Source organism: Manis javanica, chromosome 2, assembly GCF_040802235.1.
Source record: "Manis javanica isolate MJ-LG chromosome 2, MJ_LKY, whole genome shotgun sequence".
NCBI lineage: Eukaryota > Metazoa > Chordata > Mammalia > Pholidota > Manidae > Manis > Manis javanica.
The window spans coordinates 114,837,533-114,860,064 of NC_133157.1; the positions used below are offsets into that span (position 1 = coordinate 114,837,533).

At 36.8% G+C, this 22,532-nt stretch overlaps 2 protein-coding genes across 3 annotated transcripts in view; both read left to right on the forward strand.

Annotated features, from left to right (window-relative positions):
• TMEM236 (transmembrane protein 236) overlaps window positions 1–1,082 on the forward strand; it is a 52,384-nt gene extending 51,302 nt beyond the window's left edge. The window contains exon 6 of the mRNA XM_037000795.2: window positions 351–1,082. Coding sequence (XP_036856690.1) covers window positions 351–934 — 584 coding nt within the window. The 3' untranslated portion in view covers window positions 935–1,082. The remainder of the gene's footprint in view (window positions 1–350) is intronic.
• An 8,590-nt stretch (window positions 1,083–9,672) lies between these two features.
• The window catches only part of MRC1 (mannose receptor C-type 1), a 102,210-nt gene continuing 89,350 nt past the window's right edge, over window positions 9,673–22,532 (forward strand). The window contains exons 1-2 of one of the 2 annotated variants that reach the window (XM_073229164.1): window positions 9,673–9,933; window positions 21,405–21,806. In XM_073229164.1, the coding sequence (XP_073085265.1) occupies window positions 9,876–9,933; window positions 21,405–21,806 (460 nt within the window). In that variant the 5' untranslated portion in view covers window positions 9,673–9,875. The remainder of the gene's footprint in view (window positions 9,934–21,404; window positions 21,807–22,532) is intronic. The other variant, XM_073229165.1, reaches the window with a different exon arrangement.

Here is a 22,532-nt window from a genome sequence, read left to right on the forward strand (position 1 = left end):
TATTTATAAAATGGGATAGTGGTCCCTCTCTCTCAACTTTTTTCTGAGTATTAAATGAGATAATGTGTGACAGTGCTTGACTCAGTAACCAATAATGGCTAGTGCTATGAAATGGTCAAAATGACAGGATTCACATCCAAGAAAACAAAGTAACATGAAGAGCCTTCTTTACCTCTGTATGTTTTTTTCTCTTTGCAACCCATTGTTGTCTTAAAGTTACATGAGTAAAGCAGACCTCAAATAAGAACACTTACAATTTTATTTTTTTAATTTAAATAAAAATTCAAAGTTTAAATTTGAAATTGTAATAAAATTTGAAAATTAAAAAAATTTAAATCAATTTATCACAGGTAATGAAGACAAGCACATGCATGCAACCACTTTGCAACAAGTAAAAACTGTGATGGACCAAGTGAGGCAAAAGGAAGAAAACCCTGAGCTTCCCCAGCCAGCCAGGATGACCCAGGCGTCGCTGCCACCAAGAGCCACCACACAAAGCTGGGCTCCTGCTCTGGCGGGACCTCAGGAGCCCTCCTTTCAGTCAGCAGTGCTGAGTACAATGTCGCAGCAGGACCATCGTGCTGAGATCTTCCTGTGGAGCTTTCTGCTGTGGTCCGACACCATAGAAATGGTGCGTGTGGCCGGCCACCAGGCGGTGTACAAGTCGGGCTGGGTATACCCAGTCTACATATTCAGTTTTATTTCTCTCCTTCGAATTATATTCACTCCCCAGAACCCTCTCCTCAATTCTCTGGGCATCCTGCTCCAGGATTTACCCTTTATTTTTGTTAGACTTAGTTTAATCATTTCCTTGGGAACTATCACACCCACACTGGGCCTTTGTAAAAATGTACTAGTGACTCTCTCTTATGTTTACTTCAATTACTTAACCAAATTCAGAGTTTTCTCTACCTTTGAAATGTCTTTATTTTAAAAAGAAAATGTAGTATATTCAAATCTCTTTATTATGCATGTAATCTTTTTTTCAGGGGCATAAGTTTTTGTACTGCATAAAACAATGAAGAATAGCTTGTACAGCATGAACTATTTTTAATAATAAAGTTAATATTTTAATAGTTTAACTGAAGCATGTAAGTTTATTCTTAATGTATGTAAGTGGTGCTAAATATAAGCAAAATTATATTCTTATAAGTTGATGTAAATCCGGGGAAAGGAAATCCCGGGGCAAAATACCCCTAAAAATCAAAATCAGTCAAAGGGAGAAATAAAGTTTAAAACCCTTTTATTGCTCACAAACTGCAGTCCCAGGCCGTCTTTCTTCTCTGCTCAAGCAGCAACCACACCGGCCCTCCCCCTCACCTCGCAGGTGCAGATAAGCCCTCCTTTGCCCGGGTAATTACCCATTGATATGGAGATGAACTTCTCCACCCCTGAGGAAAGATGCAAATGCACTAAAGCCATACTTCTTTCCACTTCTGAACACCTATTGATATGCAGATACACTAAAGCCAGGCAAGATATTCTGGAAATATTACAATTTTACCCACAGTTGGTTTCCCAAAATCCGTAGAAAATGTTAGTGGTTAATTTTAGTTAGCTACATATAATGCAGTTTTTCTCAAAATCCTCTTCAATGAAGCCTTAAAAAAAATTAGAACATGTTTTCCCAAGAAGTTAGACCAAGAAGAATGAGATTCTGTCATTTATATAAAGAGAATTACAAGAATTTATTAGTTAAAATTAATTTTTAGGAAACATATCTTAAGTTATTGAATAACTTTTAGATTATGCTTTAAAATTTTTTGATTTGTAGTTTTAGGGTCTCCTTCAAACATGGAATTATGTTCTTTATTCTACTGTGTCAAGGGACATTTGTGTAACTGGTTGATTTCAGCCTAAAAAGCAATTTTGTTTAACAGCTATTTGGGCTCAGTTTAGGACTTAGCTCTTTTGCTAGTACTGAGCTAACACAAATATTGTTTAATATAATGAAGTCCAGGTACATTAGATAATAATAAAGTTTATCTATAAAACTTTAGATCAAGTTTTATGATAAGGCATAAATTGAAGATGTAGATTTCAAAGTAAAATATATTTATGGAATCATATTTATTTGTGGAATTTGATACTATCATAAAAATAATCGCACATAAGCCCTGTTTAAAAATAGTAGTTCAACTTCCAAATACAATAGCTAACACATTAGTGTGGTATATGATAATATATTATGAATATCTTGATGTTAAATATTTAGGTACATACTGTAAGATAAATTCTAACCGAAATAAGCAGGCGACGAGACGCAGCAAAGAGCCAGGCAGTTTATTTGAGCGCAATCCCCGGCGAGGTTCACCAGTCTAAAACACAGGCGGGGAGTTTTTAAAGAAGGTAGGGGGAGGCAGAGCTCAGATTTACAGCGGCGCGAGAACTGGCTAGCCTAAGGCACCTTTTCAGGTTGGGACGGGGCAGCAGCCGGGGACTTTGGCACGTCATCAGTGTCCGAAGTGCTCACCCCTCTCTCCGGTGCCGCCAGCCTTACACATACTTATGTAATTTGCCTTCACTATATTGGGGCACTCTCAGGTATTTGAGGTATTTGTGATAGGGGCTCTCCATTTTGTATGAATTTTCAAATGCTAGAAAGATTTGTGAGGGGCTGTGTGCAAAGTAACGTTTCACATTGCAAGTCTCTGCAAACATCTGTGGTATCAAATACTTTACGAGTGAACGGATAACTGGACTTGCCTGCCACCCCTACTCTCCATGAAATTCCCATCTCACTCCACCCCTGCCCCTGCTATATGGTTTTTTCACACACTGTAAGAGAACTTCTGTCCACAGTTGTTAAAAGTTTAGCTTCTGGCCTCTTTATATGACTTGGGGCAAGTTTCTCTGACCTCTGTAGGCCCTAGTTTCCACATCTAAAAGATCAGCATAATAGGACTTTAGTAGGGTTAAATGGTTCTTTTGTAGATTTTAAGAGTATTAAATGAGTAGGGAATAGTCTCATCACAGTGGCCAATAATAACAACTTGATAAACACTAAGTATTTTAATTGTACCAAATCCCCAGGAAACAAGTGGTAAATGCACTGTTTTAATTTTCCTTTTTTATTTTTTTCTGTGTCCCTGATTACCCTCTGGGAATAAAAATCAAAACCATACATTTGTGAAAGATAATATGCAAGATCTTAAGGTTACCTCAGACTATAGTCTTTCACCTAGTAGTATTAGGTTCAAAAGTGAGCAATCTACTGAATATACAGATTAAAGCTGATGTGAATGAATATTCATTCCTCAGGCATGTAAGTTAGTGTACCTCCTGTGAGTTCTCATACAACCCTAATTATAGTACTTGATTACTACTTTCATTACTTATTTACTTTTCTGAGCTTTCCATTAATCTTTAAGTTCCTTAAAGGAAGCCTGAGAGTCTTACTAAACTATGCATCTTTATCTTCATCTGTCAATCCAACAGAAATTTATAATATTAGAGCTCTAAAAAAATTACAGTATAAATATTCAAATTTTGCCATAATAATCCTTTTTATTAAGAAAAACCTAGGACCAAGTAGGTGATCTGTAATATTGCTAAATATAAAAATATTTTATATATACTTGTATGCCTAAACATACAAATATTTTATATACACTTGTATTTTGTCTTTATATTGTAAATTTATAGCATGAACAGTGCCCAGATAAACTGTAAAGGATTACATATTTGACTTAAGATTGCATTTTGTATCTTATTTTGAATATGGATGTACCTGATATTTTGAGAAATCACAACACTATACAAATAATGAAGGCATGTACAAAAATTACACCTAGGAGGAATATTATTGATATCTAAATTTAATTTGATTTCATATTTTGAGAGTATACTCAAATTTATAAAATGTTAGTCTATGGTAGTTTTTTTTAATGTATTTCAATATTTATTATTTTTATTTTTTAACAGAAGTATATTTGACATATAATATATTAGTTTCAGGTGTAAAACATGGTGATTTGAAATTTATATATATTACAAAATGATCACCATAAGTCTAGTTACCGTTTGTAATCATACATAGTTATTACATTATTAACTATACTCCCTATGCTGTGCTTTACATTTTTGTGTCTTGTTTTAAAACTGCAAGTTTGTTTTTCTTGATTGCCTTCACCTATTTTGTGCATCACCCTCTCCCTTCCTCTGACAACCACCAGTTCTCTGTGTCTAAAAGAGTCTGTTTCTGTTCTGTTTTGTTTTAGATTCCATGTAGAAGTGAAATCTTGCAGTATTTGGTTTTCTCTGAATCATTTTACTTAGAATTATACTCTCAAGTTCCATCCTTGTTAACAATGGCAAGATATCATTCTTTTTTATGGCTAGTGATATTCTTTGTGTATGTATATGGCACATCTTTATCCATTCATCCAAGGGCACTTAATATTGCTTCCATATCTTGGCTATTATAGAGATAATGCTGCAAGAAACAGAGGGATGCACATATTTTTTTTGAATTAGTGTTTCCATTTTTTTTGGATAAATATCCAGAAGTGGAATTCCTTGATCATATGGTAGTTATATATATATATGTATACATTTATTTTAGGAACCTCCATACTGTATTCCATAGTGGCTGCACCAATTTACATTCCCATCAACAGTGCATGAGGGTTCCCTTTTCTGCATATCCTTGCCAACACTTATTTCTTGTCTTTTTGATAGTAGCCATCCTGACAAGAGTGAGATGACATTTCACTGTGATTTTGATTTGTATTTCCTTGATGATTAGTGATACTGAGCTTCTTTTCACTTTTCTTTTGGCCGTCTGGACATCTTTTTTGAAAATGTCTATTCAGTTCCTCTGCCCATTTGTATATCACATTTTTATTTGTTGAGTTATATGAGTTCTTTTTATATTTTGGATATTAACTCCTTATTAGATATTATGGATATTAACCCCTTATTAGATATGATTTGCCCATTTAGTAGGTTGTCTTTTCATTTTGTTATTTCCTTCACTGTGCAAAATGTTTTTAGTCTGATGTAATCTCAGTTGTTTATTTTTGCTTTTGTTTCCCATTCATGAGAACACAGGTCAAAAAAATAGTTCTGAGACTTAGAATGTCTGAGAGTTTACTGCCTGTGTTTTCTTTCAGAAGTTTTATAGTTTCAGTCTTACAGTGAGATTTTAGTACATTTTGAGTTTATTTTTGTGTATGGTATAAGAAAGTGGCCCAATTTCATCTGCATGCAGCTGTTCAGTTTTCTCATCTTTTCCTAAAAACACAGGCTTGCTCAAACAAAATATATGTCAGAATTAATCACCTGTTTCAACTGTTAGAAATGATAGGATAGGTTACTAAAGAATTTGTTGAGCTAATTTTTTTGGAACTATTTCAGAGGAAAAGAGTCACTGAGTTCATCTTACATGGATTTGAGTGGGTGTGAGGTACATGATGCTTGAGAAAGAAAAAGTCTAGATGGAAATGAAAGAGTTGAGCAATTGTCTTGCCAATTGAAAAAAAAAGGATTTCCTTTATGTCATATAAACTTCTTTAACTAAAGGAAGTACTAGTTAAAAACAACCATCATCAACAGCTAAACAAAAACCAGAACCAAACTTAGTAGAAAGATATAAAAAGGATGTTATAGGAGATGGATTTTATTTTAATGTGATAAAATATGCATACATAAAATTTAGCATTTTAACCATTTTTACATGTACAATTCAGTGGCCTTAAATATATTCACAGTGTTGTGTAATGTCGCCATTATCTTCACAACTTTTCATCATTCCAAACAGAAATTCATTAAACAATAGCTATCATTCTCTCTTCCCCTGCCAGTCCCTCTATTCTTTCTGTTTCTGTAAATTTGTCTATTCCAAATATATAAATGGAATCATACAGTATTTTTACTTTTGAGTCTTGATTATTTCACTTAGCGTAATGCTGTTTTCAAGGTTGTACATGTAGCAGGTATCAGAATTCCTTTTTATGGCTGAATAATATTCCTATGTATATATACCATATTTTTTTACTGTGCATCAGCTGATGGACACTTGGGGGTGTTTCTTTCTTTTGGCTACTATGGATAATGCTGCTATGAACATTGGTGTACAAATATCTGTTGGAGTCTGTTTTAATTCTTCTGGATATGTACCTTGAAGCAGAATTGCTGGATCATATGGCAATTCTCTGTTTAACTTTCTGAGAAATGGCCAAACTGTTTTCCACAATGTCTGTGACATTTTATATTCCCATCAGGAATGTATACCTGTTCCAGTTTCTCCATATCCTCACCAACCTGTGTTATTTTCTGGTTTTATTTTTGATAGTAGCCATCCTGATGGATGTGAAGTGATATTCCATCATGTTTTCATTTGCACTCTCCTAATCACAAATGATGTTGAGCATCTTTTCATGTGCTTATTGGTTATTTGTATATCTTTGGTAAACTGTCTGCTCAAGTTTATTGACCATTTTAAAGTGGATTGTTTTGTTGTTGCTGTTGAATTATCATTCTTTATATATTATGGATAGTAATTCCTTATCAGATACATGATTTGCAAATATTTTCTCCCTTTCTGTGGGTCGCCTTTTCACTCTTTTTTTAAAAAATTGAAATACAGATGACATACAGTATTATATTTCAGCTATCCAACATAGTGATTTGACTGTTATATATATTATGAAATGCTCACCACAATGTGTGCATGCCATATCACCATACAAAGTCATTACAAAACAATTGACTAAATTCCCCATACTGTACTTTTTATGCCTGTGACTTATTTAAATCCATAAGTGGAAGTTTGTACCTCTTAATCCCCTTCATCTATTTTGCTCATCTCGCACTCCCTTCCCCTCTAGCAACCACCAGCTGGTTATTGTATATATGAGTCTGTTATATCTCTCCTATGCTAATACCACACTATTTTGATATTGTAGTTTTGTAGTGAGTTTTGAAACTAGGAAAAATGACTTGAATCCTCCAACTTTGTTCTTTTTCAAGGTTGTTTTGGCTGTGTGGGATTTCTTGCAATTGCATATGAATGTTAGGATGGCTGTTTCTGTTTCTGCAAAAAATGTCATTGGGATTTGGATAGTGATTGCATTAAATATATAGATCTCTTTAGGTATAGTATTGTCATTTTGACAATATTAAGTCTTCCATTCTATGAACACAGGTTATCTTCCCATTTTTTAAAGTATTCTTTAATTTATTTCAGCAGTTTTATAGTTTTCATTGTATAAGTCTTCTACCCCCTTGATTAAATTTATTCCTAAGTATTTATTCTCTTGATGATATTTTAAATGGAATTGATTTTTTAAATTCCTTTTCATATTTTTCATTAATAGTGTATAGAAACAACTGGTTTTTGTATTTTGATTTTGTATCCTTCAACTTTGTTGCATTTGTTTATTAGCTATAACAGTTGTGTGTGTGTGTGTGTGCATGTATGTTTCAGGGTTTTCCATGTACAAACTAATGCCATCTGTGAAGAGATAATTTTCCTTTTTCTTTTCCAAATTATACTTACATTTTTTCTTGCCTTATTGCTCTGGCTAGAACTTCCAGTACTATGTTCTGAATAGGAGTGGTGAAAGCAATTAAAAGCAACTATAAGCCTTCAGAGCACACAACCCTGATATTTGGGGGACAAAGTCCTTTTTGTCCCCCCTGGCTCCAGCAATCTGCACCAGAAATTCAGTCTACCACTCTGCTCCTGCTGCCTGCCTCAAAGATGGGAGATGGAGGATGGTAGCCACTACTACAGGGAAAGGTTAAAAGAAATCCACCAAAATTTACCAGCCTCTCCATCAAGCTCGCCACTGGATGTTCCAAGTTTTCTATTAGAGTCTAGTTCCAAAATAATTACTTCAAATAATTCCTGCCAGTTGAATTGTTGGTTAGGTGGAATGATGGATTTCTAGAGCTTCCTATTACACCATCTTCTATGATATCACTGCCCCAAAGATAGACTTCTTTTTCTGTCATCTCTTTTAGCCTGATAAATCTTTGTTTCAATAAGGTCAAAGTCCTGGAGTAACTTCTTTGTGGGATAGTTGGCTTCATTTGTTTCAAAGTCACATATTTTACCACTGATTCTGGTTGGCTATATGTGTAATTAAAACAAAACAAAACAAATCCAAATGTGAATGTAGAGAGAATTCAATTAAATTTTTTTGCTTCTGAAATTGATATAAATCTACATTAGGCTGAACTTTCTGAATTTTTATAAATTACTTACATTTAAAAGAGTTTTTTCATGATAAATCAATGAAGCAATGTCATAGAAAGAAACATTTTGTTTCATCTGTTCTGTTTTATAACCAACTTGTTTTTTTTTCAAGAATTGGCTAAATGAAGAAGAAACATTTGCTCTGTATCCTACATTTTCACCATCTTTTTCTTCCTATCAGAATAATCTTAAATTTAGAATGTTAAAAAACAATCAAGTATTAAATAATGTATGGTATCAACTAAATAAAACACCATGTATTTACTATCAAAAATAATCATAAAGACTATGGAAATGTAAAAAAAAAAAATAAGAGAAAATCATAAGTGAAACAGTGAAAAAACCTTATAAAATATGTATTCTACAATTACAACTGTATATATGTATATATATGAAACTTGACTAAATAAAAAATAAAAAGTTAAAAAAAACAATAAGAGAAGCATGTCATGTTTCTTATTAAGAAGTGTATAACTTTATCACAAAGATGGCGAATCTTGAAACTTTACACTTGAAGATAAACTATTCAAAAAACATCAGTATTTCCAGTGGCTTCTTTTTGAATTGCTAACATTTACCACATTCCGCTTGTGGGTTGGCTTTCCAATTACTTTCATCTGCTTCAAAATGTTCTTAATTCATGTTTTACTATTGAAAAATAACAAAACAGTTGTTTATTATTAATAATATTAATAAGGTTAATATTAATACTGTGCTTAATGAAAGATATGTTACCATTTTTTTAAAGAAAGGATTAAACCCATCCTATAATGACAACTTTCTGACTCAACGAGCAGATTTTCTCCTAGCAAGGGGACCCTTCCAAACCTGAAGAAGATTGAAACTGGGTAGCAAGACTTTAATGCAAATGCTTTGCCACTGTTTTCTCTGGCTTTCCAGAGGACTTTCTAGGAATGACTTCTAGAACTTTCTCCCTCCTGGCCTTACTGAGATTCCCTTTTAAGTTTAGCCTGTCTTTTGCATTTCTTCTGGCTAAAGGAACAAAGCTCCATGTGAAGTGTTTCTTTTTAATTTTTGAAAGAAAAAAAAAAGAACCTTTAAGCACTGATAGGAAGAGTGAGGGGACCCATTTCAGCCCTTAGGAAAATGTTTCCACCATAAAACTGTCCTTTTTAGTGCCTCTCATTTCTGTCACTTTAGAATGGAGGTTGTCTGCTGAAGGACCGTTGATGCATCCACTTCCCAGACAACTTCAGGTTTCCGTCCCAGGTAATGGCCTCCAGCTTGCTCTCCACACAGCCCCATCGGAGAAGGCCTGAGGTTCAAAACTGTTTCACTTCTTCCCTCGCAGCAGGCCAGCCCTCACTCCTCATTTCCCACCATCACCCTCCCACCTCCCCCTTTCTCACCCCTCTCCCACACATGTCCCTCTATCCCCTTCCTCTGTGTCTGCGCTTCTCAGAAGTTAGCTTACAAAGCAGAGTTGTGACTTTGAATTCCTGTTTTTCCAGCTACCCTCATGTGACAGGATATCTCCTTATTGGAGGTTTTCCCTAATTTCAGAAGCCCTTTAAAAGCAAGAGCTTCCTCCGCACTTTCCAGCAGCACAGCTCGGAGAATGGAGTAGGGGAAGGGGTAATCGTGCCCTCATTGCTTTGGTTCTCGTTGCCCCTTCTCTCCATCAGTGGAAGAAAAGGAAAAGCTCTGGGCCATGAGGCGATCCCTGCTCCTAGTTTTCCTCTTTATTCCAGTGGCTGTGCAGCTGTTGGGTAAGTCGCCTCCGCGGTGGGAGCCTTCTGACTTGGAGTCTGGGTCTTACAGCACACCTTCCCTTTTGAGTCAGTGTTAAGAGGTTCCTTTCAACACCTGTGGCGGGGAGGAAGCCAGAAAATCCACCGCAACACCAGTTCTACGGGCAGCCTGTGGCCTCTACCTGGCTGCCTGGAGGAAGAGGGAGGCTGCTCCTCAGGTCAGAAGGGCTGCAAGGCCCCCACCCCAGGACCCCTGTCTTCCTCCTCATGTCTCTCATCTCCCATTGTTCCTTCTCTGCTTTTTTTGTAGAGGGGCTTCCTCTGTGGTCTGTGCGGTCTAGCTTTCAAATCGCAATACTTCTATCTAACCCCCGAAAAATATCTTCTGAGTGTTTTGGCCGGAAGGAGGGAGCACTGCTCTCTCTCCTCATATTAGGTCTAAGGATAGAATCACAGATCATCCCCCCAAAAAGGGATTCCTTGTGATTTTTCATAACACACCTTTTTTTCTCTGAACAAGCTATTTTAATCATTCCTGGTTTTTATTGTTAGAAAGTTCATCCTTATTTGTATCCTAAATTGTTCAAACAGATTTATTCCTGTCCCCTCTCCCCTCTGATTTTTTTTAAATGAGTGAGTTCTCATGAGGAGCAGATTCAGAGCTTTTCAAATCCTCAAAGTCTCTCTTATTGAGTCTCTCTTCTATTTCTCTAGACTTAACCTGCTTAAACTTTAGATTGAAAGTGTCTGTAAGAATTTTCATTCCCAGTTTTCTTTTGAGATCAGATAGAAGGGATTTCAACTTTGAATTGTTGGTTCCTGATCTCCCTCCATATTAACAAGCACTGTCTGCACCCAGTGTGTTCCAAGGGTACTCCACGCACTTCAGTAACGGTTGTGGGGGGAGGCCTGGAGAGACAAGGATAAGATAGAACCTCCCCACCACCAGGGAGCTTCCTGGGAAGCACATTTGATCACAGAAAATGTTTTATCATATGAGCATTCGTTAGTAATGATTATAAAAATATAAGCAAAGCCAGTAGGGTTTGCACCCTGTCCCTGCCAGGAAGCTACTTAATTTCTTTGTGTTTTAGCTTCCCTGCCTATTAAGTGGGGAGCCTAACATAACCTGTTGCAACGATTCAATGAGTTAAAGTGTGTAAAATGTTTGCGATATAGGATGGCCCAAAGGAATTGCTTCATAAGTGCTAGCTATTAAAAGCAGTGACATTTTCCCCCCGTAGTAGTAATTTTGTCTAACAAAAGCAATACATTAAGCATTTGTTGGAAAGATTTCCCAAAAAACAATGCTGAAGAAAGATTCCTGGAGCCCAGGGGATATTTTGTCTAAGTCCTGGCTTGAAAGTGTAATGCTCACTGAGCAAGGGGGTGCTGAAGGGGAAGCTCCTTAACTCAGGTGGGACAAGGCTGCCCAGTGGGATTGGACATGGTCACAGTCTTCATCTTGGAAGTCTGTTTTGTGCAAGAGGACTAATATATTCTCTTTGCCCCAAAAGTCCGAACTAAGACCAGTAAAAATCTTTTAAGGCTTGTGCTGTCTTAAATAAAGTGGTCTGAAGAAGTAAGTTGCCTGTCACTAACGGTCTTCAGATAGGAGTGGGATAAACTGGGCTGTGTCTGAGATCTGGACGCTAAGCCCAGTGCAGTCCATAATGGGAACCTAATTATGTAGCCACATTTAAAAAGTAAAAGGAAACAGGTGGCACTGACTTGGTAAATATATTTTATTTAACCCAGTATATCCAGATTTTATTGGTCAACATTAATCAATATAAAACTTACTGGGATAGTTTTATATTCAGTTTTAATAACTTAAATCTTCAAAATCCATTATGTGTTTTATACTTACAGACCATCTCAATTCAGAATGGTTTCATTTCAAGTGCAGTGCCCAGGGGGCTAATAGCTACCACATTGGGCAACACAGACACAGCCCCTGATTTTCCCTAAGTTGACTCTTAATGCCTTTGGGCAAAAGTGTTTCTCAATTGGCATAGGAACTTTTCCCTCCTTGAGACAGCAGGATGCCTTACTCTGATGGATGTCTTCCTCTTCATAGGCATAAATATGGGAGAAGCAGGGGGGTCCTGAAGATCTGTTTAGTTATAGAATAAGAAACAAACAAAACATGGGTGAAAGAGTCCCTTCCAGATTTTTTTTTAACTTGAGAGCCTCTAATTATTTCTCTTTTTCAGAGCACTGTTTAGTTAGTAACAGAATAAAGGGTATATGAATTCTCCAGTCTTCTCTTGGCTCCTACTGAATAAGAAACCCACAGAAAGATCACCCTACTTCCTGTGACTTATTTGTTTTCAACCCAGAACCCTTTCTCTCACTTTCCTGAGAGCACCCCACATCACCAGCACTATGAGCATGGCATACCCTGAGGGGCCGAGGAGACCCACCTAGCAGGGAGATTCTCTCCCCTCTTACTCCTCTCCTTCCCTGGCTATCTCTGGCTATCTTCTTAGCAGGAAGAATTGCATTTAGCACCAATATTTAAACCTCAGAGTAGAGATATGGGGAGTGCTGCTTAGACACAGAGTTTGGACCTCAGCAGAGAAGTGTAGCTGGAAATGAGACTGGCTCACAGGCAATGTGTTTTGGTAAACTTAGCAATTGGTTCTCAGAAGAGAAAAAGCTGATCTGTGGCATTTTCTGATTTCTGTGGTGTACACTCCCACCATAGGTGACTTAAAGCTGCCAATGTGATGCTTCTGGAGACAGATTGGGAAGAGATGCCCACAATCAGCTTGCACTAGCAGGGGAAAGTATAAAAGAAATATGGTCAATTTGGTATCTAGCACAGTCCCAAGCTGCAGCCAACCTCCTTGTTTTATAGGTAAGAAAATCAAGGTCCTGACAGGTTAAGTGATCTTTCCTGGGTCTCACAACTAGTTAGCAGCACAAACTGTTTTGTGCTCAGGACTCCTGACTCTCAGTGGAGTGTTCTTTCTACTAAACAGAAGCAAAGCATTTTTGCTGAATGAATGGTTGGTTTTATACCAACCTAGGATTTCTTCAAGAAATAATTCCCCTCTGCCATTCCCTTACTAGTTTTAATTTTCATAAAGTTCTCCTTATAATATGTCTACTTTTCTTTATTTCTAGTGTCTTCTTTCTTTTTATTTATTTATTTATTTATTTATTTATTTATTTATTTCTCATCTCACACTTTTCAAGAACTTGGAGAACCTTTGTTTTCAATTACGTGTCATCTTTCTTTTTTCCAATTGCTCTTGCATTTGCCTATTTTTCCTATTATTATTCCAAACTATACCTGAATTTTCCTGTAATTTGGAAATGGAGATCTGTGTATTTACAACAGTGTAGGTATAGGTAAGAAGATACTTGCTTTGTTGCATGACATTTTGGTGCCTTTTGAGGGTATTGTTCCAATCTCTAGGTAAGAAGAGTCATCACTGGTTAAATATGAACTTTAAGGGGTGAAATGTACTCAACCCCAGTTAAAGACAAAGACCCTTGTCTTCAGAAGATCCCCTTGTCCTTCAGTGCTCACGTCCCATAACCTGGCCCTGAGACTGAATCCTGAGCAGTTAAGGCAGAAGGAGGAGGTCACAGAGGCCACAAAAGTTGCTGAACAAAAGGAAGTTAGCTTTTGAAATAGTGTGCATTGGCATAGCAGAGAGGGAGTCAAACTGATGTCAAAACTGAGAATGGTCCTGGCATTTTGCCTCTTGGCTACCATCAAGTTTTGTTGAGTGGAAAAACCATATGGTTACGTTGGTCCACATGGGAGACTAGTGGAAATTAAGGGGAGCAAAAGAGGGAGTAGAAGGAGATAAGAAGGCAAGGGCTCTTTCAAAAAGAATTGTAACTGACATAGGAAGAAGAAAGTAGTCCAAGACAAATTCTTCCCAGGACAAACCAAGGTAAGGTCACAGAGCACTTTCAGATCCTTAATCCCATTAATTAATCACATTCAGATCCTTAATCACCCTTACAACAACCCTGAGAGGTGAGATGGGTAGATGTTAAGATTCCACGTTATTATGTAAGAAAACTGAAGCTCAGAAGTCAGCTAGCCAGTACAGACCAGAGCTAAATCTTGACCACGGTCTCCTGGTTCTGAGGCTAAGAACTAGGCATCACTTACCAGCTTGGAGTGTGTTGATTAGGAAAGACATGTGCTTCAGAACAATAGTATGTCAAAGAAAGACTGTATTTGTATAAGTTGTTTAGACTTCTCACTTGGAGAGGGGAAGGGAGGGAATTAACATTTGGGTGTTTACTAAATGCAAAATGATATGCTGGGCACTTTACATAAATTTTCTCACTTAGATGTTCATGGCAACTCTACCACAGAGCATTAATATCCCCATTTTACAGATGAGGAAATTGAGGCTAGAATGATGAATTTAACTAAAGCAATACAACTAGTATGTGGTGGAATTTGAATGCCCCAGAGAACATACCTCCTTCCACCACATCCCCTGTCTGTTAGGGTTGGAAACTCAGGGGCCCTCATTTTCTCTGTCCTTCTGTCCCTCTCCCTGCACTGCTGCAACAGCTCTCTTGTTTTCTCTAGTTTCTGAACCATTTCACACTATCTTCAAGACTGATTTTCCCAAAGCAATGATAATAATAAGTGAACATGTATCAAGCAATTTCTTTGTGTCAGAAACAATTCTAAGCACTTTATTTAGATGATCTCATTTAGCTCTCACAGCAAGCAGCAGGTCCTGTTTATTTCCCCCTCATTTTTTGGGTGGGGAAAAGGAAGCACAGAGTAGTTTAGAAATCTGACCAAGGCCACACAGCCAGTGACCAGTGAGGCTCTTGTCATGTTAAGAGCAGGTTGACATGATACAGAAAGATTAATTAATTAATTTGCATGGCTAGAAAAATAAAAAGTGGTGTAATGCCATTTTGGTACCTAAAGGTTCTGTTTGTTCATCTAATGTTGGGGGCAGAGGCTGGCATTGTGAGGTTGAAGATACAGGAGAAAAAGGAAAGGATAGTGAGTGGAAGGGCAGGAGTGGGTGGACTCCAGGACAGAGATGTGGGGATCAGCAGGCCAAGGGAGACCAAATGAGATGAAGGACCCGGGAAGGGTGTGGACATCCACATATTTGAGGTGGGAGGCACACAGTTGGTAGTTTCTCGCCTTTGGCCTCTCTTTTCTCCTTGCAGTCACAAGCTATGTTGGATTCATATTTGTACTTCCCCAATGGCCACATATGGTGACTTAGATTAGTAGGTTCTCAAAATACCTGATGAATGCATGACTGAAGTGAAAAAGTAATTTTCCATTTTTCCCCTATTTTTTAAATTCAATCTTTACTCTTCCTCCTCCCCCAATACTTGGCATAATTTTCTCTTGCATATAGTAGGTGCATAATAAATATTTGTTTTTCACTAAATTTATGTTCTTTGGGGACACAGGTAGGTTGTACATTCATATACTGAGGCTAATGGACAGATTTCTTAGTCTGGGTTGCTCAAGACCCTGACCTCTGACAAAGATTTGAGTGAAGTAATTTATCTGGGAGTCAGTGCCAGGAAACACTGGCAGAGGAGTGGAGAGATGAGGTTGAAGGGAAAGACAGCAGATAAAGGGTGTGTTAAGGAGCCATTGACCATTGTGGACAACTGGAGCTCAGCCCTGCTGGGACACTCTAGGCGGTGATGTGTTAGCCTTCTGGGTGGTATTCTGGGTGTTAGGTCTCTGAGCCTTCTTGTCTTTGCAGTGTGAGGGTGTGGGGGCTCTGATGGCCAGAACACACCCAGGGCCCAGAGATGATGGGGTGCCGGTCTTGGGGAGCTGGGCTGACATGCACTGAAAGGGCAAAAGGCAGGAAGAAATAAGCGGGTCTGGTAGTATATGCTACAAAATACTCATTTAGTTTCTTCTTATCCAGCTTCTCTATCTTCCACAAGTTATTTTCTTTTATGTTTTCATGTTGACATTTTATTTATTGATATTGGGGAAAGTCTAAAAATGTATAAGGATATCTAACATATAATAGTTATATCTCTAGTCACCTTTAATAACCTACTGCCCTTTGGCAATAAGTTTGGAGATTTAATCATTTGCTCAATGTTATGGAATAATCAAAAACGGTTGAAACATGCTTAAAAGGAAATTCACACCCATGTTGTTGAATATCTAGTCTTCAATTCTTTTTGTCCTGAGATACTGCATTGAAACTTACTGCTTCTTACTTAAATATATTATGTCCTTTGGTATTTCTGCCCTTGAACTGACCACAGCAGAGTATGAGCACAGTGTGGCAGGGAACTTGTCTCTGCTTTGTCTTTGCATTGTTGCTAGCATGGTGCCTGACACGAATCTGTTGAAAAATCAGTGTGAGATTAATAAAATAGAGTTGACATGGAAGGAGGGTCTTTTCAGTTCTGTAATTAAGTTTCTGATGTGTAAATATTAAAATAATAGAGAACACACTTTCAATCCCATAAACGAGATTGCAAAGAAATGAGTGCAGTTTTCGGTCCTCATTTGTTCATCTGTGAATATTTCTATTACAACAACGTAATTAGCAGAGACAAAAAAATAGAATATTTATACAAATAAAACATTGGTCTGAGTAACAGTGACAGAAATGCCACAAACTGCCTTTTGGTCAAGGCCTTGAATCACTTTCAGAGGAAGAAGTATGACTTCTCAATCAGAGACAATGGTAAAAGCCAAATTACATCTTGACTAGTTGGGGAGAAGAGTAATTTATGAATGTAGGGCCATAAAGTCATAATTTTAGATTTCCTTATATTGTGCAGTGAAGGCAATATCATACTTGCTCTGCTCCCTAATGTGAAAGATAAAAAAGGAAACAATAATAGATAAATTTGTATTGAAATAGAAGCTTTTTGTTTCAAAGTACTCCTTTCATAAGTACAAACATTTGCAAATTGCTCTTCGGTAAAAATAAACTTTCAGGGGAAAAGTAATATTGAATAGACCCATCACAATCAATTATTAAATCAAAAACATCTCTGAGTTACTAGTCAAGATGCTTCAGATTTAATAAATATTCTTTCATTCATTCAGCTAATATCTGTTGGGAGCCTCTTTTGCTCCAAAAAGAGAGAAAACTGTGCAGAACCAGAAAGATAAATTCTTTCTATTCTTGGAATTTACATTCCAGCAGAGGGGCACTGACAAAATATAAGTGAACACATTTTTTAAAAGAATATTTTAAAGGTGGTGGTTATGAATATTATATAGAAAATAAGAAAGTAAAATTAGGATAGTCAGCTCACAAAGGAGTTTACACTTAAGGTGGGACCTCAGTGAGCCTCCCAAGAAGAGGGAACTTGACATACGAAGTTTCTATATTGTAAATTAACTTGAAGCATTTGAGGAACAGAAGTGTCTTGTGGTTGGAAGGTGGTGAGTGAGAGCTGGAGAGGCAGAAATAAAGCAGAAAGGCAGCTAGGCAGGATTACACACCCCTGCTGAGCTCTGACTTGGATGCTGGATGTTTTTTCTTCCTGTGTACAGTAGTACACTGTTTTTTTTTTGATATCATGAATATACAATTACGCAAGCAACGTTGTGGTTACTAGATTCCCCTCATTATCAAATCCCCACTACATACCCCATTACAGTCACTGTCCATTAGTGCAATAAGATGCTGTAGAGTCCCTACTTGTCTTCTCTGTTATACTGCCTTCCCTGTGCCCCCTACATTATGTGTGCTAATAGTAATGTCCCTTTTTCCCCTTCTCCCTCCCTTCCCACCCTGCACCCCCACCACAGTCCCTTTCCTTTTGGCAACTGTTAGTCCATTCTTGGGTTCTGTGAGTCTGCTGCTGTTTTGTTTCTTCAGTTTTTGCTTTGTCCTTATGCTCCACAGATGAGTGAAATCATTTGGTTCTTGTCTTCCTCCACCTGGCTTATTTCACTGAGCATAATAGCCTCTAGGTCCATCCATGTTATTGCAAATGGTAGGATTTGTTTTCTTCTTATGGCTGAATAATACTCCATTGTGTCTATGTACCACATCTTCTTTATCCATTCATCTACCAATGGACACTTAGGTTGCTTCCATTTCTTGGCTATTGTAAATAGTGCTGTGATAAACATAGGGGTACATATGTCTTTTTGAGACTGGAAAACTGCATTCTTAGGGTAAATTCTTAGGAGTGGATTTCTGGGTCAAATGGTATTTCTATTTTTAGTTTCTTGAGGAACCTCCATACTGCTTTCCACAATGGTTGAACTAGTTTACATTCCCACCAACAGTGTAGGAGAGTTCCCCGACAGTAGTACACTCTTGAAAGCTTTAGATTGTTGGGGAAATATAGGTAAAAGCAAAATCTCCCAAGCTATAAAACCTTTCCACAAAGCTAGGAGAACAAGAAAATCATTTCATTACTGAATTAGCACTTAACATCACCAGCAATCTTCCAAACAGATTGTGAAAATAGAAATATGAATCTTATATAGCTAAGTAGAAATGACCCACACATTAAGTAGGTTTTGCAATTTGGAGTCAAGTGAGAAGGTAGACCCATGTCACCCAGGACCCTAGGAGATAAGGCATTACCTTCTTTGATGATTACATTTCAAAAAGAGGAAGATCAGAGCAAGACCATTGGCTTGGTTTAGGGTGGTGGCAATGGAGTTGCAGAGAAAAAAATGGATTAAGATATATGTATTAGGGTTCTCCAGAGAAATAGAACCTATAGGGTTTGTGTATATGTATCTATTCATCTAGCTAGCTAACTATCTCTGTCTGTCTATTTATCTTTTAAGAGATATTTCTTTTAAAAAATTGGTTCATGCAGTTGTGAAGTCTAGGAAGTCCAAAATCTAAAGGGTAGACTTGCAGACTGGAAATTCAGGGAAGAATTGATACTGCAGTTCAAGTCCAAAGGCAGTCTAGAAGTAAAATTCCCTCTTCTTCAGGGACCTAGGTCTGTTTTCTCTGAAGGCTTCAACTGATTGGGTGAGGCTCACCCACAGCGTGGAGAGCAATCTGCTTTATTCAAAGTCTACTAATTTAAATGCTAATCTTATACTAAAAAAAAGAAAAGTGCCTTCACAGCAACATCTAGACTAGTGTTTGACTAAATATGTGGGTACCATGACCTAGCCAAGTTGGCACATAAAATTAACCATCCCACTATATTTTTGAGTAGAGCCAATAGAATCTGCTTTTGTCCTATAGAGTGAAGGAAAGCTGGAATCCAGGATGACTCCTGGGTTTTTGACTCTAGGTGGGTGACGATGCCATTAATGATGAGACGATCAGATGTTTGCTCATTAAATACCATCATACTTAGAGTGAAATATGGATGAAAAAATTAAGATGGAACTACAGATGAAAATTAAATAAATGAAATAAAGTTCAAATAAGTATGAAAACTTTTGTGCAAAAAGACTTTCAAGCACCTTACCTTAAATGGCTGGTTACCAATTGGTTGGTTGACTGAATTTGGGCAATTAATAAGTGTTGGCTGCTCAACAATACAATCAAGTGACTGAAGTATCAGGTGGAAGATATATTTATTATTGACAATGAAAAATTACTGAGGAAAACTTTCTGAAAAGTGGAACATAAATCTAGATAGAAAAGCAGACAAATTAAATGTAAACGGCAGTACACTTGAGTTTACAGATATATGTGACAAAATTTTCAGAGTTCATTACCTTTTTAGATTAGAGAAGCCTAGATTTACATTTGTGTGTGAGAAATTATCATAGGGCTCTTTAAAAGAAAAAGCATAGTTTCCTATTTCCTAAGTTTTATTGTAAACAAAATGCCATCTGATTGAAATTAAAATTCAATTCCAATGCAGAAACTTGCTTATTCTGTCACACTGGGACATGGGCAGCAACAAAATGACAGCTAACCTAGGCAGGAGTTCAGCTAGACAGGAGGAGATGCCATCAAGCATTGCATGTTAGGTTGACATACGTCAAGTCCAGAGGAGGCAACAGAGGCAGGTATTCTGAATTTAGACTCTATTGAGTCCCAGTTCCAAGAAATCAAACCACCAGAAATGAGAAACACAACTGAGGAACTAGGCAGGGTTCAAAGCAGCACTTAATTAGGAACCCAGACCAGAGAGAGGCAGGAAGTCTCTAACAAGGGCAGGGCAAGAGAAGATAACAGGAGCACGGAAGAAGAAAATAATCTTTTGAGGCAAAGATCCACTATAAACTCTAAGTTAATGGTCCAAGAACTGCTCTCAGAGTGTAAATGGTGCTTTTAAACAGAGAAAGACTCTGCTAGTGGGATTATTATTACTTTGTCATATTACACTAAAATGATTTGAATAAAAGTAATGAGGTCATTTAATCAGACCCTAAAACATCTGTAATACTACCAGCTCATTTTGAGAGAGCCACTTAAATAGTAGCAATTTAGTAATCCCTCATAAGAAGTATTTAATTTGCATTTATGTCATGAAATTAAAACAGTTCCTTTCATTTGTCTATTCTTTAAAAAGTAAGCAAAAAAAGAAAAATCTTTACATGAGTTCGATTTTGATTGAAGGGGGAAAATATGATTACCAGATCCCTTTTTTGCGCGGGGTTTGGGAGAACAAGAGGAAGTCCAGTTTTGCCAGCTAGCATCTATGTACTATAAGTATAAACTGTCTATACATATTTATTTCACTTGAGCCACATATTACTAGTATGAAAAAACAGTTATTTGTAAAGTTATTCTCTTAAATATTACATCAAATGATATAATGCTATAAAAACTTACATTTATTTAACCCTTACTGCAAACTTTTACAAATTACTAGACTTTTAAATATGTTTTTTAAAAATCTTTTTATTATATAAAAGCTAGGTTGAGTATGCCAATGGAATGACAGTTAAGTTATATAACAGGTACTAACTTATTTCTAGATGTCATATCTCTGCTGTTGTAATGGAAAACAAAACAAAAAACTACTCTGGTTGCCCAGGCTTGGGCTACCCAGAAAGCACTTAGTTCAAAGATTCATTGAACAAAAAATAAAGGTAAAATTTCTATCTAATGTTATCAGTGGAATGATCAGATACAAGTTTCATCTATCTCAAAGAGGGAAAGGGAGGGTCAGATTTCAAAATTCTATTCCAGAATATACATACATTTAGTTTTACAGCTTATTGGATTCATATCCAATTTTTTTTTCTCAAATGGGTGTTATTTCTTTCTTTGTCACCTACCTTTTATGTTTACTCTGCTACAATTTGTATGCATTTAAGGCAAGCCTTTTCATACTTTTATAGTGAATTAGGACATCTCAAAGAATCCCAGCCCACTTCTGGCAGCCACTGCTTCTCAAGAGGGGCTCCTCAGTCCTGTCTCTCTCTAACTTCAGGGATCCCCCAGATGCTGAGCTGTCCTAGAGAATCAACTTTACCCCTTTTGCTGTGATCAGAAATCTTTAGAGAAATGTAAAGTTGGGAACTTTTGACTTAAAACATCATCTTTGTCACATGTATTAACTTAAACATTCTTTCTTCTTTTTTTTTTGAACAGACACTAGGCAATTTTTAATATATAATGAAGACCACAAGCGCTGTGTGGAAGCATTAAGTCCGAGTGCAGTCCAAACGGCAGCTTGCAACCAGGGCAATGAAGCACAGAAATTCCGATGGGTGTCTGAATCCCAGATTATGAGCGTTGCATTTAAATTATGCTTGGGGGTGCCGTCCAAAACTGATTGGGTTGCTATTACTCTGTATGCCTGTGACTCGAAGAGCGAATTTCAGAAATGGGAATGCAAGAATGACACCCTATTAGGAATCAGAGGAGAAGATTTATTTTTTAACTATGGCAACAGACAAGAAAAGAATATTATGCTTTACAAGGGATCAGGTTTATGGAGCAGATGGAAAGTCTATGGAACCACAGATGATTTATGCTCTAGAGGTTATGAAGGTAAGCAGCATGGAATTCTTTTGCCTTTCTGTCAAATGTTTCTCATCTTAGTTAGAAACTAATTCAAGAAAATAAGCATGTTCTTGTTTAGTCTGTACTAAAAATATTAATTGGTTGATTTTGTGTTTTGAATTATTCTGTGTTCTATGAGAACATGACAGTGAATAAATGGTCAAAGTCTTGAGTGATACTTTAACTATTTATAATTAATAGGAAGACATGTTTTAAAACTTTTGCTAAGTTTTTTTTTAACCATAGGTTAAAATTTTAGAAATTAATTTTCACTGTTGTCTTTATGCAAAAGCCTCTCATTTGACATTATACCATTGTAGTGATATATGAATTTAGCCAAATGTTTCTTTTCCTTTGGTTTAAGTTATACCTGGATAAATGATCCATGAAACAGCATTCTTTATCTGGTCAGATTGCCTAAAATTAAATCTTGGCATTCCTTGACAACTTGGGTTTCTAAATGGGTATTGAGAGACTGTAAGAATAAAAACATTAGAAAAACTGGAGGAATTAGTTTATAAATTAACACAGAGAGTATTTAGTCAGCTATTGTAGGAAGTGGCAGCACAGTGGGGCAGGAAGTAATTTTATATGAAGGTTAAATAAAATCTTAGAATTTAGTCTTCACAAAGACTTCTTGAGTCCGATGTTATAACCACATTCGAACTTTGGACACTTGGTTATTGTGAATTGTTATCTAGAACAACCTCAGGG